Genomic DNA, 15,455 nt, shown 5'->3' on the forward strand with positions numbered 1-15,455 from the left:
TCCCTGTACAAAATAGTATTTGCATATCGAAAGATTATGTAATGAGTAAAATTGGAGATTTTCCTTGAATTCTTCGATTCAAGAAAAATCTCGGGGGATACTGACATAGGCATCCCCAATGGGCCTGCCAAAGGTGGTACCCGGGGTTTACTGAAGGCCCAGGACTCGAAGAATAAGAAGACTCGGAAGCTTGTTTAGTGTTAAGGAAAGATAGTTTGTATTAGGAAAGATAGAGATTTGTAATCTTACGGGTTGGGTACGAAACCCTCCCGAACTCCGTAACTTGTGTCTTACGAAACCCTCGGCTCTACCCTCTATATAAGGGGGAGTCGAGGGACAAAGAAGGGAATCGAATCTCATCGTCAACATAACCCTAGTTTTACAATCGTCGAATACTTTTCGGCTGAAACCTTCGAGATCTACTTGCCCTCTACTTCTAGCAAAACCCTAGTCTACGATCTGTAGGCATTGACAAATTAAACCTTTGTCAATGATCAAGGTTATGATGGCATGTCACTTAAGAAATTATCATTGTTATCGTTTACCTACTCGAGGACGAGTAGGAACTAAGCTTGGGGATGCTGATACGTCTCCAACGTATCTATAATTTCTTATGTTCCATGCTACTATATTGATGATATCTACATGTTTTATGCATAATTTATGTCATATTTATGCGTTTTCCGAACTAACCTATTGACGAGATGCCGAAGGGCCGCTCTCGTTTTCTGCTGTTTTTGGTTCCGGAAATCCTAGTAAGGAAATATTCTCGGAATCGGACGAAATCAATACCCGAGCATCCTATTTTTCCACGAAGCTTCCAGAACACCCGAGAGCCACCAGAGGGGAGCCCTGGTGGGCCCAGATGATAGGGCGGCGCGGCCAGGGCTGGGCCCGCGCCCCCCTAGTGTGTCACCGCCTCGTCGACCCTCCGACTCCGCCTCTTCGCCTATATAAAGGTCCCTGACCTAAAAAACGATACGAATAAGCCACGGTACGAGAAAAGTTCTAGAGCCGCCGCCATCGCGAAGCCAAGATCTGGGGGACAGGAGTCTCTGTTCCGGCACGCCGCCGGGACGGGGAAGTGCCCCCGGAAGGCTCCTCCATCGACTCCACCGCCATCTTCATCACCGCTGCTGTCTCCCATGAGGAGGGAGTAGTTCTCCATCGAGGCTCGGGGCTGTACTGCGGTAGCTATGTGGTTCATCTCTCTCCTATGTACTTCAATACAATAATCTCATGAGCTGCCTTACATGATTGAGACTCATATGATGATGCTTGTAATCTAGATGTCATTATGCTAGTCAAGTGGGTTTTACTTATGTGATCTCCGGAGACTCCTTGTCCCACGTGTGTAAAGGTGACAGTGTGTGCACCGTGTGGGTCTCTTAGGCTATATTTCACAGAATACTTATTCACTGTTATGAATGGCATAGTGAAGTGCTTATTTATATCCCTTTATGATTGCAATGTGCTTTGTATCACTATTTATCTATGTGCTACTCATGTGATGTTATTAAAGTAGTCTATTCCTCCTGCATGGTGTAATGGTGACGAGTGTGTGCATCGTGTAGTTCTTGTCGTAGATTATGATCATAATCTCTTGTAGGTTATGGAGTTGATTATCGCTATGATAGTATTGATGTGATCTATGCCTCCTTCATAGTGTGATGGTGACAAGTGTGCATGCTATGTTAGTACTTGGTCTATTTTGCAAAGATCTATTATACTCTAAGGTTACTTAAACATGAATATTGAATGTTGTGGCGCTTGTTAACTCCGGCATTGAGGGTTCGTGTAATCCTACACAATTACTGGTGTTCATCATCCAACAAGAGTATATGTAGCACAAAGGAAAGAGAACTTATTTATTATGTGATCAATGTTGAGAGTGTCCACTAGTGAAAGTATGATCCCTAGGCCTTGTTTCCACCACTAAGAATTGCTTCCTACGCCAGCAAGCTATTTTCTGGCGCCGCTTGTTTACTGTTTTACTGCATCTTTACTTTCTGCAATATTACCACCATCTATGCCACCTGTGTTTCACTATCTCTTCGCCGAACTAGTGCACCTATACATCTGACAAGTGTATTAGGTGTGTTGGGGACACAAGAGACTTCTTGCTTTGTGGTTGCAGGGTTGCTTGAGAGGGATATCTTTGACCTCTTCCTCCCTGAGTTCGATAAACCTTGGGTGATCCACTTAAGGGAAAACTTGCTGCTGTTCTACAAACCTCTGCTCTTGGAGGCCCAACACTGTCTACAAGAATAGAAGCACCCGTAGACATCAATCCCTGGGCGTTGTGGTCGACGAGGTGGCTGAGGGCGGCCATCAGATCATCCTCGGTGAAGCCAAGCATGTCCATGACCGCATTGTACAGGTCAGGGTGCATGTCTGTGGGCTTGTTCGCCCTGATGGCCTGTGTGACCTCCTTCACAGCAACAGTCATGTTGGTGAAGGCCACCAGCTCATCGTCCGTGAATGCACCTCTCTTCCTCTTCCCGGCGGTCGGCTTCTCAGGCGCGTCGGCGTGCTTGTCAGCATCGAGGTTGACCGTGTCGGACTCATGGGTGTCAGCATCCTCAGGTGCAGGAGGTGGTGCAGGCGAGCCCAGGGGCTTACTAGATCCCATGGCGTACTTGCCGGTGGCGAGGCCGAAGGAGAAGATGGTATGCATCTCGTTGTAGTTGGCGATGGGCACATTCAGGAACTCCGCGTCCTTTGGGTGATCCTACGATACGAAGGGACAATCATGTTAGTTCTGCTCGTGGCTGATCAAGAAAGTTAGTGAGGAGGACTGAGTTAGTGAGGTGCTCACCGCGACGTCCCGCAGTAGTGCTCACCCTCAAGGACGATGCATTTGGTGTCCTCGCACCACTGAGCACCGCTTAGATCGTGAAGCCTGCTAATGGTGAGCCACCTCTGCCTCCACTTCCTCAGGTGGTTGTACACCTGAGTGGAGCAGACAGTCACACCACAGTGGTCAGCTAGGCCCTTCACCACAGTATTGAGATGGACTTCCTTGAAGCCTTTTTAAGTTCCCACTCCGCTCTGGATCAAGCCGCACATCTTCTCCAACACGAAGCTGGACATGAATGGAAGCCATTTCATGGTGGCATTCCTTTCCTGCCCGATCTTCAAGGCCCTCTCCACTTCCCTGCGGTTCTTCTTCTTCTTAGAGGTGGCCAGCCTAGCCGCCACCTCTGCCGCTACGTGAGCCACCAGGTCAGACACAGGCAGAGGGGTGACCTTGGACTCATACGTGGGGTGCGAATCGGGAACTTGGGGAGGGATCTGAGAGTCCCCAACGCAGACAAGCGTCTGGCTAAAGTCATCACAGAAAGAGTCCTACACACATCGTAGTACAACCTAAATCAGACAAGCAGTTCATTGCAACTGTGAATAGCACAAACCCTTGCAAGATCATGGCAGGTGAGCACATTTCGAACTAACCCTTGCTACAAGAACAAATCCTAGGCAAGATCATGGCAGGTGAGCACATTTTAGACTAACCCCTGCTACAAGAACAAACCCTAGGCAAGATCATGGCAGTAGCATACGGAAATGTCGAATCCTAGCTAGATCATGATAGCTCACTACAATCCGAACTAACCCCTGCTACAAGACCAAACCCTAGGCAAGATCTGACAACTCCTAACCTAGATCTAAACATCACCGCAGTACGGGGATAAGGGATGGCTTACAGTCATGGCCGCCAGGAGGTAGCCTAGATGTACTCGCCGCCGCCGCTGCAACCGTCGCCGGACCGGATATGCGTGCGCCTCTTACCTGCTTGCCGACGGGAGGAGGAGCTCGAAATTTGGGGGGGGGGGGGGGGGGGACAGTGGAGGAGGGGGTAGAAATAGGCCATGGCGAGCGGCGGGAGGTGACGGAATCCTTCCCGCCCCCCTTTTCGCTTTTCGCCAATGCGTGTCGCAGCTCCCGCCATCTCCATTCTCGTCTCCGCTCGTGCGTCGAAGATTTCACTTTACATCAACGGGCGTGGAGATTTGCCTGCACCGCTGAAAACTGCCGAACCGGGCGTTCCTCCAGAGCCTAGCCCGACACTGCTTTGAAAAACGATTCATGTAACAACGCGGCTCGGCCAGGCAACCAAACAGACCAAAAATTGTTGGCTCGATGGAAGCTAAGGAGGATGCAGCCTACCAAACGCGTCCCAATTTTAGTGGCAGAGACGCAGAGTCCACCGAATAGCGCACAAAGTGTTTCTCGATTTTTGTCTAGCGTTATCGCGACGGCGACCTGCAAATTGTCGATTGACGAGTGACAGACTGCAATCTGAAGGGTGACAGGATAATCTCTAAAGAGCACTAAGCTCCCAGGGTTGGGAAGGCCTGTGGTGAATTGGCGTGTCCCTTTCGTTGGGCCCACTTGCAGGTGAGTTACCGTCTTCGTCCTTGGTTTTTCTATTGCAAAAGTTTCCAGGACCACTTCATCTCCTCACTTCCTATCTCTGAAATCCATCAAGCGGTTGGTCAACGGCTCAACGCTGACGGTCAGGCAATCCGTCCGCCATCGGTCAGGCTCCCCGTCGGCCAAGCGCTCGCGGCTCCCTTCCTCCGCGCCTCGCCCAGTTTCCTCACAGACACCGTGCTTGGAGAACCTTGACGGAGCCGTATCTGTCGACGACATTGACACACACGATGCCTAGGAGCGCATAGCAGCGGCCCTTCTCCGTCCACCTCCCTCTAGGCGGTCGTCGGGGGAAGAAGGGCAGGCGCGGTGCGCGAGCGCGACCTGCCGATGCTGGGAACGGACATGCGGGTCGTGGCCTCGTGGGGGCGGCAGAGGCGGAGCGAGATGGCTGCGGACGCCGGAGAGCGTGCTTGCGGTCGTCCCCGATGATCGTGCTCTATGCCGTCCCCTGCCAGGTCCCCGACGTGTTCGCCCGGATCTGGCCGGAGCTCGCCTACGCTGGATGAAGCTCCCGTCCCGCTGAGTATGCCTTCAGCACCGCCCCGTCGCCTGGAGCCTCCGCACTAAAGGAATCGAGCCAAGCTGCCGTGAATCGTCGCCATCGTCGGTTTCTTCCCCACCTACGGCTGCCGACGTGGCCATTGATTTTGACCACCTCTGGTTATCCCGAGCAGTGAGCACCTCCGAGGAATCAGGGTGAGCATCGACACGACTTTGTTTGAAAGAACATTCCATGTCCATCGTTTCAGATCGGATGAATTGCATAGTTGTGCCACTTATCTTATCTGTTTCGCTGGAAATCTGGTCGTCCTCATCGACTGAAGAATAATTATTTTGGAGGTACATGGAGTACTATTATTGACTGTTTTATGTCTAACAATAAGTGGTACATGGTGCTCTTTGAGCATATATCCATGTACTCCTATTCATCTGGAGCGGTTGAGATTATTAGACTACTATTGACCACTTCGGTAATTTGGTAAATGGAAGATCTGATATTAAGTGGCAGTGTTTAGACACTGAAGTTTGCTTCAAAATTTATGGAGGAAGGGTGCAATGGTCTTGAAAGGTATGTTGTAATCTGCAATCTCACATAGTAAAAAAAGCTAATTATTTCTCAATGCATCAGATGAATGACTCTTCTTTTGCTCTTGGTGGACACCAACTAATTATATTAGCAGTTCGGTGAAGTTTCTTTTATTCCAGAAGAAAATAACTTGAGGCAATAATTGGTTTCTGGCTGCGTATGAGGCAGACTAAAATAAGTAATCTAATAGCTACCCATTGTCTTCCTTATGCAAAATCAAATGAATAGAATTGAGCCGGTTTCATGGCCAAATAACACCATGTTGTACTGAATGACTATAAAGTATATAAATTTGGTTGTAAGTTGAGTCTTTTTCTCCCATTAGTGTACTAACCTTTAAACTAATGTGTTTTGATATTTAATCAAGGAATATGGGAGATTATAAGCGAACTATAATGTGGGTAGCTAGGTATCATGTATAATCCTTGAAGATGTGTAGGGATTGCTCGGTGAGGACGAAGAAATGTCGAAGTGAAGTTTGGCTCTCATTCAAGAAGGTGGAATCACTCGAGACCGTTGATTCTTTAATGTCTTTTACAGCCTCACATCAGGTGATTAATTCAAATATATTGGTTCATATTTACTAAGCATTGTGTGTGCCTTAAAGACAGACCGATAAACACTTTGTACATTTAGAAGTGGCTTGAATGATTGTTCGCAGTGGGGCCGATAGTCTTGAGGATGTAATGTCTTAAAATGAATTAGTTTCTTCTGTTGGATATTCAGGTGTATTAAAACGTGCAATAGGAATATAGGATCAACACTATGTGGTATGATTGTTCATGAGCAGTGTTTTGAATATTTTTCATTTGTATACTCTTGAAAATAATTAGTTTTACGTTTGTGCTTGACATGTAAGCACATGTAAGATCGTTCAATTGGGTCAACAAATTACATGTCAGCCCATGTACGTATTTGGTCAAGGTTCTTACTAACAGGTGCCGTTGGTGGCGTGACAGCACAAGGCGACATCAAGAATGACAAGCCGGGAGGCTTTGCGAGTTAAGGTGAAATCAAGAACGACAAGTCGGGGCTTTTGCGAGGTCTTGGCAAGGCTATCACGATGCGGGCACAGGCGGCGGAAATATTTTGCAGAGAAGATTTTTGGGCTTTCATTCAAAAGTTTAAAGACAAAAACGTAAACAAGCCGACTCGAAAAAGGTAAATTGCGTCATTCTAGCTTCTTAGACCATCTCATGGTTTATATCAACACATGTCTTTTGTTTCATGTATTTTCGTTTTTCTTAGCTTGGCACCATGGAGTTGCCTAACATTTGGGTGCGGAAAAATAACGTAATCTATATGCGTCTTGCGGTTTGACTTATCGATCGTGCCACACACCATCAAACATGGATGGTTTTTGAAAGGCAGCAATGCATTTTAGATGAATACTTAAGATGAGCTATTGACATGAAAAATTAAACAATAACAACAAAAGTGTCGTGGAAAAATTAAACGACACATGCAAAGAGCGGCGTGGCAAAGCGCGCTAGGTCCATCTAGTATCCATTATCTATCCAGCCACCAGCCAGCCACGCCGTGCACACACCGGAAGCAAAGCGCGGGTTGTTTTCCTTCCGTTCCGTGTGGCCATCACTGATGATTTGCGACACGCTGATACGGCCATACTCCTCCGACGTCGACGTACGGCCAAAATCTTCCTTGTCCTGGTACGCCTGACGCGTCCAAGACAGTGACTCCAACAATCCTGCTACGCACGTACTGCCGCAAGGGATCTCTCTCCCGCGACACGCAGACGCGCACACAGTCACCCAACGGCCAATTAGAGTTTCTCTCCCAAAACATAGCATTGATATGATGGAGGTCACACGTGGTGTCGTGCCACAAGGCTAACCATCGACGTTGAGACTTGAGAGTGTATCTCACGGAAAAGAAGGTGTCGAGCACTCCGGCCGTTTGTGGAATACTACATTTTATCCATTGGATGGGGCGTTGTATATATTATACTACTAGCGCTTTGATTATCATATCAAAATATTTAGACGTAGATATATCCGTATCTAGATAAAGTCAAGTTAACTAGTATTTTTAAACGGAGGGGATATTTCTCGCCTCGTTGGAATCAAGTGCTAGATCACCTTATGTCGATCCTGCATGTTACTACTACTTTTAAATATCAATCTTGTAATATGATTTATATAAACTTGCATTCCATCTCTCATTCAAGTTTTATCAAGTTCTGGGGATAGGACAACTCACACTCTTTACAGTGGCGAGGCGGAAGCTACCTTGATAAATTGCAATTTCCCCGTCTTGTGCTTAGGATGTCAAGTCCTGCAATGTGTTTGTTGTTAGGTATAGTGTCTCTCTTTCATATAACGCGACATGATAACGAAGGGGCTTAATTAGTGTCTCTCTTGTCAAATGCATGCACCTTCTATGCTAACGAAAGAGTAAGTATCTATATATGCTGAAAACTTGCAATTGATTTATTTGCTTCTATTATATCACTGATTCACTTCCTTATTTCTACCTAGACATGACAGATACAATGTGGTTAAGTAACCTCCTCCAAGTTCCTCTCCTATTTTCAACACAAAGCTTACAGACAAGTTTCATCAAGGCAACAAGGCAGAGTCTTGGAAAGACTGTGGAAGATCTCTTCACAGAAAGCTAACCGTGAAACAAAAAGACATAACAAAAAAAACACATTTGTATATAGCAAGAAATAGAATATATGTCCAAATGCATGTATAAATGTGGTGCATCAGATGTACAATCAAATATAATCGAGTTGTGCTACTCGCTAATTCGCAAAAAAAAAAAAAGTTGTGCTACTCGCTGGTACAATTGGAGATGCAGGTACTACTAATAGATGTTGTACCAGCATGAATAAATGCACAATTAACATTGTATAGGTGTTTGCGATTTTGGTAAAAGCAGACGATTAGGTTAAACTGGTTGTGTGCGGGCATATTTAAACTCACACGCCCAAACATCGTCTCAGATGCTACTAAACACACAGGAGACAGAGGAAGCCAAAGCGCGTGCGAATCAGTCTCCTTTGGCAGCCGGTTTCCTTTCCAAAATTTTGTGCGACATTTAACCGTTGGCACATGGTTTTCCAAATTTGTGTGTGACATTTCACCCTTGGCACATGGTTATATAAAATATGTGCATTGTAGAGGCCCATCGTTCAGTCTTGAATACTGACAGTTTGGTAAACCGTGTGTGACAGGCCATTTCAACCGTGTATGAAGGCATGTTTTATACTATTGTAACACCGAGCTACACTTGTAGTGAACTGTTCAATATCGTTGCAAAATTATACTACGTGTCTAGAAATTTTGTAGGAATCCATTGACACAGCATTAACATCTAAACCATATTTTCCCAAATTTTAGGCCCCCTTAGGAATATTTTCCTACGGTTGATGTTTGATGTTGATTGACACAAATAAAATCCTCATGGATTTTCCTAATGATTTAATTGCACTCTCAATGGGTGGAAATTTTTCTATCTATTTTAAGGGTTTCTTTAATTTATAGGCACTACTAGGAATTAGCTTATAGCCGCACTTCTTACCGCCGGCAACTACGATTTAAAGATGCCGGCGGTAAGGTCTTCCAGGGTAGCCTCACTTTACCGCCGACGAGCTTGCACCGAAAGTGCCGGAGATACCTATATTATCGCTGGCGAATTGAGCACATAAATGCCGGCGATGTGTTAGGCTGCGAGGCCACCATTGAGCCTCGCATTACCGCTGGCGAATGCAGCTCGCTGGCGCAGGTGGTAAACGGCCTTACCGCAGCCGTCCAGGTTTCGTTTTCCCCGGGGATAAAGGTTCCGTTATCGTGTCTGGGCACTACCCTAACCCAGTCCCTCTCTGGTCCACACAGTCCCCATCCCCACGGAAGAAAAATCCCCCGCACCCACTCCACGAAAAATCCCCATCGGAGACCGCTCCGAGGCGGCGCTGCTTGGTGGAGATCTGGAGCTCCCCGATCCGGCGGAGGATGCAGACGGGTCCCCGTCCCCGTCCTCGGCGGCGGACCGGTGGCGCGCGGAGGCATCCTGGGCGTTCCAGCACTACCTGGACCGGGCGGCGCCGCACACGGCGGGGCGGTTGGCGGGCACGCTGCTGGCGGCGGCCGTCTCTGCGCTGCGGGTCTACTACGCGCAGGGCTTCTACGTCGTCTCCTACGGGCTCGGCATCTACCTCCTCAACCTCCTCATCGGATTCCTCCCCCATGGTCGACCCGGAGCTGGAGGCGCTCGATGCCGCCGGGCCCGCGCTGCCCACCCGCCTCCTCCCCGAGTTCAAGTTCTGGTACGGCGCCCCGTCTCTCATTATTACGCTCTTCCCTAGTCCCCCGCTCTCATTCGTTTACAGGGAGTTTATTCGAGATTAGGCTCTTCTAGCGCTGGATTTGATTGGGAACCCAAGCAGCTTGCTTTGGATAGTTAGTCGAGACTCACCACCTACCAGCAAAATGGTTTGCGGGTCTCTCGTCGAGTAGCCCATGGAAGAAAACCAATAAAAGGATAGACTTGACTGATGTAACTTCACATATACTTTGCTAGTAATGCCTCTGCAATAGATAAGCACAAGTATTGCAATTTAATGCAGGAGTTTTATTTTTTGTTCATCGTCCTATAGGAATACAAATATGCTTATTTTCTGAGTAAAGCACGACCAAAATTTGCACTTTCTGCAACTTGTCACACTCCAAATGTTACCGGGACATAGACTTGGATAAGTGTTGGACAAATGAGAATACTCAAGCTATTCTTAGTTAGCTTCAGGAATTGTATACCACGCTTTTCTGTAAATATTCAACATGGATTGATACTTTGTTCATTAAACATGTATATGAATCAAGTGCATTCACATCTTTGTCTTGCTCTTGTTTTTATTGTTTAAAAAGGATCAAAGATCTAGCAAATATGTTTGAACAAGAACCAAGTAGGTTCAGCATCAGAACCAAACTAGCAATGGAATCCTATTTCTCTCGCGTCATTAGCAGAGTGTTTGATAACTGGTTTAGCTAAGCCTATTATTTGAACATTGACTCCTGTAGCGATTGTGCTGTATATCCAAAGTTTGTCCTTCACTTTTCCTATTTTTAATTATGTTCTCACATTTTAGTTGAAAGTGTCAGGTTGTTAATGCACAATAGGTTTTAGCAGCAAGATAAGAACTTCTTTTATTGCTGGATTCAATTGTTAGTTAGCGATTTGTTGCTGGTTAATCATTCTAATCAAACTTGCATCAACAGGACTCTTCCTGCTGGTTATTTGGAGCTCGGAGAGTGCAGCAGAGGGAGCCTCCAGGGAAACTTTGGAAGAAGCTTGTGCAGATGTGGAGATAGTCTTTCCTTTTGCTCAGTTGGACATTTCACTCACTGTGCGTTGTAATATATTACAATACCTGATCTATTTAAATAAAATAAAGAGACAACTTGGCCTTTACGTTGACTGTGTGGTCCTGCTTTTTTTTTAATCCTATACAAACTTACCCCTGGCGAAATGGGAAGGTGCCGGTGGTAACACTTACCACTGGCGATTTTGGGAAAACGCCGGCGGTAATGGCCAGTTACCACTGGCGAATCCGAGGACGCCGGCGGTAAGCGCTTACCACCGGCGAGGTTATCGCCGGCGAATCCAAAAGTGCCGGCGGTAAGCCTTTTCAGGTCGCCGGCGGTAAGCCTTTTTCTAGTAGTGAGGATAGAAAAAATATAGCAGTAGGAAACCTATAAGATTGAGACCCATGTCTAGTTGAATCCTATGTGAAAAAAAATATTTTTGATTGTTGTGAAGGAATCTGCTACCAAATTTAATCTAATATAATTTTCTTATAAAATTTACACTAGAAGGTCTCTATGTGATCATTTTTTATGAGATACGATCTTATGATTCAAACATTTTATGCAGAATTTTTTTCATAAGATCGATCTCAACCGTACACAAAATAATATAAAGAATCCTATGAATCAAATGAGCCCTTATTCTATCCTCTGGATGTTCTTTTTTCTTATTATGTTTTCAGATCCAAAATCCTGTTGTTTTTCAACTACCACTTCAATCATACTTTTTCTTATTCACGTGTTTTAAGAATCATGGGAAACAAAGAGTATCTTAGGTTTTTAATTCCACCGTCCAACATGGCCGGCCGTGTACTATGATATCATTATATAATACTCCGTAACACCGAGAAGTACTTTTGAACAGGATGCGACATGTTGCACGTACGGACGGGGTTACTCCCTTCAATCACATTTACTTTGCATTATAGGTTTGGTCAAAATTAAATTTTATAATCTTTGACCAAATAACACCGAGAAGTACTTTTGAACAGTATGGGTCATGTTGCACATATGGACGGGATTACTCCCTTCAATCCCATATTCTAGGTTTTGGTGCTCTCAACAAATACTACCGGCACTACTGGGCAAAACCTGTAGACACTCTCGAAGTATATCGACTCCATCATGCACATATAGTCATCGACTGCATATCTAGGAGAACTCCATATACAAGCCCGGCAAATATCAGCCATGCACTTCTGAATTGATGAGAAGCCCCACAAGCGGTGCAGTCTTTCTTGCACATGAAATATGTGCCCCCTGATGCCGAACACAATCTCTGTTCATCCCAAATTGCCGCCGAAAATCCTTGGACGTAGGTGTTGCGTAATCGTGGAAGTAGTCAGAGTCAAGCAACAATGCATCGGCGAGCCGACGTCGGTCCTTGTTCGGCGCCTTCCCAACCCTTGAACCGCCACACCGAGGGGCAAAGAGTATGTGATGTTGAAGGCAGAGGAGGTTGCTCAACATCAGTTGCCGATGTTGCCGTTGGGAGGTGGTGAAATGCTATGTGGATGGAGTGCTGGCGCCTCCAACTTGGTCCTTCCGTGTAGAGATCAGCATGGGGTTGCCGACGATTTTATTAGGTTCCAAACTATATCAGTGTATTTTATTAAACGCACAAGTGAGAACTTGAAAACACCGTCAACCCTCAAAATACTACTCCCTTTGGCCCGATTAAATCGACGCTTTGTTGTGAAGGCTGCTGTTTGAGTTGATCTCTGCGTCGATTAAAAGAGTCCGAAGGTAATACAATACTATATATAAAAGTATTATTGGGTGCGTCAATGAAACGGCTCTAATGGAGCTAGCGTATGCGAGCTAGCGAACCTGGGCGCCTACAACTCTCTCGCACATGCAGAGTCACACAGAGTGCCCACCTTCTTGGAACCAGTCCAAATTACAACCGATCGGCCCATGACGATTGACGTCTGATTTGCAACTGGCCAATGAGTCACCAGATATTATACGCCGGCCTTGCGCAAACGAAATATGGAGCGCGGATCTCGTGGTACACCCACCACTGCAATCTGAATTCCGAACACAAAATACTTGGACAAATAATTCAGGAAGCCAACGACTGTACAGTAGGACCGCGACCTGTCAGTCACTGCTTAACTGAAAATATTATAGCAGATGCCCATCGGCTCACAGACGGAAAACGTAGTGACCGAGTACTGGCTAGTGACTGAGAGCTTAGTGAAGCAAGGAGTGAGTCAGTGAGAGATCTGCAAAGGTGAAGCAAGCTAGCCATGGGGTCGATGGCGCCACCGGGAGAGAGGCCGCACGCCGTGATGATCCCGTACCCGGCGCAGGGCCACATCACGCCGATGCTGCAGCTGGCCAAGCTGCTCCACGCCAGGGGCTTCCACGTCACCTTCGTCAACAACGTGTTCAACCACCGGCGCCTGGTGCGCTCGCAGGGCGCGGACACGCTGGCCGGCGTGCCGGCGTTCCGGTTCGCTGCCATCGACGACGGCCTCCCGCCGTCCGACCCCGACGCCACGCAGGACGTCCCCGCGCTCTGCTACTCCACCATGACCACCTGCCTCCCCAGGTTCAAGGTGCTCGTCGCCAAGCTCAACGAGGAGGCCGAGGCATCCGGCGGGGTGCTGCCGCCCGTCACATGCGTGGTGGCCGACAGCACCATGACCTTCGCGCTCCGCGCCGCGCGGGAGCTCGGCCTCCGCTGCGCCACGCTCTGGACTGCCAGCGCCTGTGGCTTCCTGTGCTACTACCACTTCAAGGATCTACGCGACCGTGGGATCATCCCTCTCAAAGGTACCATATCTGCATGTTCCTATATCCATATATGCACAACACCGGGTTTTCTTCAATTAGCAACTAACGCATGTTGTAGTCTCTTGATTTGTCTCTGTTGTGTTGTACTTGTATTGTACCATGTTGTCCTCAACTCCTGCCTTATTGCATCATAAGAAGAAATAAAATTCCTACAAGACTATAATAATCGTATTCTGCAAGCTGGATTTTATTTATTTGCCGTGTGAAGATCTAGGCATCTAGCTAGTAGAAATTTCCGAGGTCACATGGAGTCCAATAGTAATTGATTACGAGTTCTTGCTGCTGCAGACGAAGCGCAGCTGAGCAATGGATACCTGGATGACACGACCGTCGACTGGATACCGGCGGTGCCCAAGGACATGCGGCTGCGCGACCTCCCGAGCTTCGTGCGCACCACGGACCCGGACGACATCATGTTCAACTTCTTCGTCCACGAGACGGCTGGCATGTCGCAGGCGTCGGGGGTGGTCATCAACACCTTCGACGAGCTCGACGCGCCGCCGCTCGACGCCATGTCCAGGCTCTTGCCGACCATCTACACCGCGGGCCCGCTCCACCTCACCGTCCGCAACAACGTGCCGGAGGAGAGCCCGGCCGCCGCGCTCGCCTCCAGCCTGTGGAAGGAGCAGGACGCGCCGCTCCGGTGGCTGGATGGCCGGGCGCCTCGCTCCGTGGTGTACGTCAACTTCGGGAGCATCACGGTGATGTCCAACGAGCAGCTGCTGGAGTTCGCGTGGGGGCTGGCCAACACCGGCTACGCCTTCCTGTGGAACGTTCGACCTGACCTCGTCAAGGGCGGCGAGGAGGCCGCGCTGCCGCCGGAGTTCTCGGCGGAGACGGAGGGGCGGAGCATGCTGTCGACCTGGTGCCCGCAGGCCAAGGTGCTGGAGCACGAGGCCGTGGGGGTGTTCCTCACGCACTCCGGGTGGAACTCCGCGCTGGAGAGCATCAGCGGCGGCGTGCCCATGGTGTGCTGGCCCTTCTTCGCGGAACAGCAGACCAACTGCCGGTACAAGTGCACGGAGTGGGGCGTCGGGATGGAGATCGGCGACGACGTGAGGAGAGCCCAGGTGGAGGGAATGATACGGGAGGTCATGGAGGGGGAGAAGGGGCGAGAGATGCGCCGCCGCGTGACGGAGCTCCGGGAATGCGCGGTGGCCTCCGCGGGGCGTGACGGGCGGTCCATGCGCAATGTTGATAGGCTCATCAACGAGGTGTTGCTGGCTTAGAACACCCGTCTCGTTGCCAACATAGCGACGGATGCTTTGGAGATCATTTTGAATTGTGTACCATAGTTATAGTAAGTACTTGCATGGATTAAGTTCAAAAAAAAAGTACTTGCATGGATTAAAAGGATTGAAGAAAATTTGGATTTTACGTGTGATTTATATGATTTACATCTCTGCCCCACATGTTATTTGGGCCGTTAGAGTCTACTCCCTCACTTTATTGTTAGATAAGACCACCGAAAGAAAACCTAACTGCCTTCTGCGTCGCTAGAGACGGTTTTCTAACGGAGCCGGTAACTACCGGTCATCATTCGACCAGTAGTTGCCTCGCGATTCGTGCTAATTTTTCTCCAATTTGTTCTCTATTTTATTATGATATGATATATCTATGATATTTATTAGATATAAATAAAAATTGTTATTTATTTATAAGCTTTAAATTCGTCTTTACGGACTGTTCTGTTTTTGACAGATTCTGCCTTTTATTTCGCATTGCCTCTTTTGCTATGTTGGATTTATTTCTTTGATCCATTAATGTCCAGTAGCATTATGCAATGTCCAGAAGTGAAAATA

At 47.7% G+C, this 15,455-nt stretch overlaps 1 protein-coding gene across 1 annotated transcript; it reads left to right on the forward strand.

Annotated features, from left to right (window-relative positions):
- Positions 1 to 13,075: 13,075 nt before the first annotated feature.
- LOC124674889 (UDP-glycosyltransferase 85A5-like) lies at positions 13,076 to 14,966 on the forward strand. Its single transcript, XM_047210943.1, has 2 exons — positions 13,076 to 13,632; positions 13,942 to 14,966. Exons 1-2 carry the CDS (start codon positions 13,104 to 13,106, stop codon positions 14,880 to 14,882), a joined length of 1,470 nt encoding a protein of 489 aa, XP_047066899.1. The 5' UTR covers positions 13,076 to 13,103; the 3' UTR covers positions 14,883 to 14,966.
- The last annotated feature ends 489 nt before the right edge of the window (positions 14,967 to 15,455 follow it).

This window comes from Lolium rigidum, chromosome 7 (assembly GCF_022539505.1).
Source record: "Lolium rigidum isolate FL_2022 chromosome 7, APGP_CSIRO_Lrig_0.1, whole genome shotgun sequence".
In the NCBI taxonomy this organism is placed as follows: Eukaryota; Viridiplantae; Streptophyta; class Magnoliopsida; order Poales; family Poaceae; genus Lolium; species Lolium rigidum.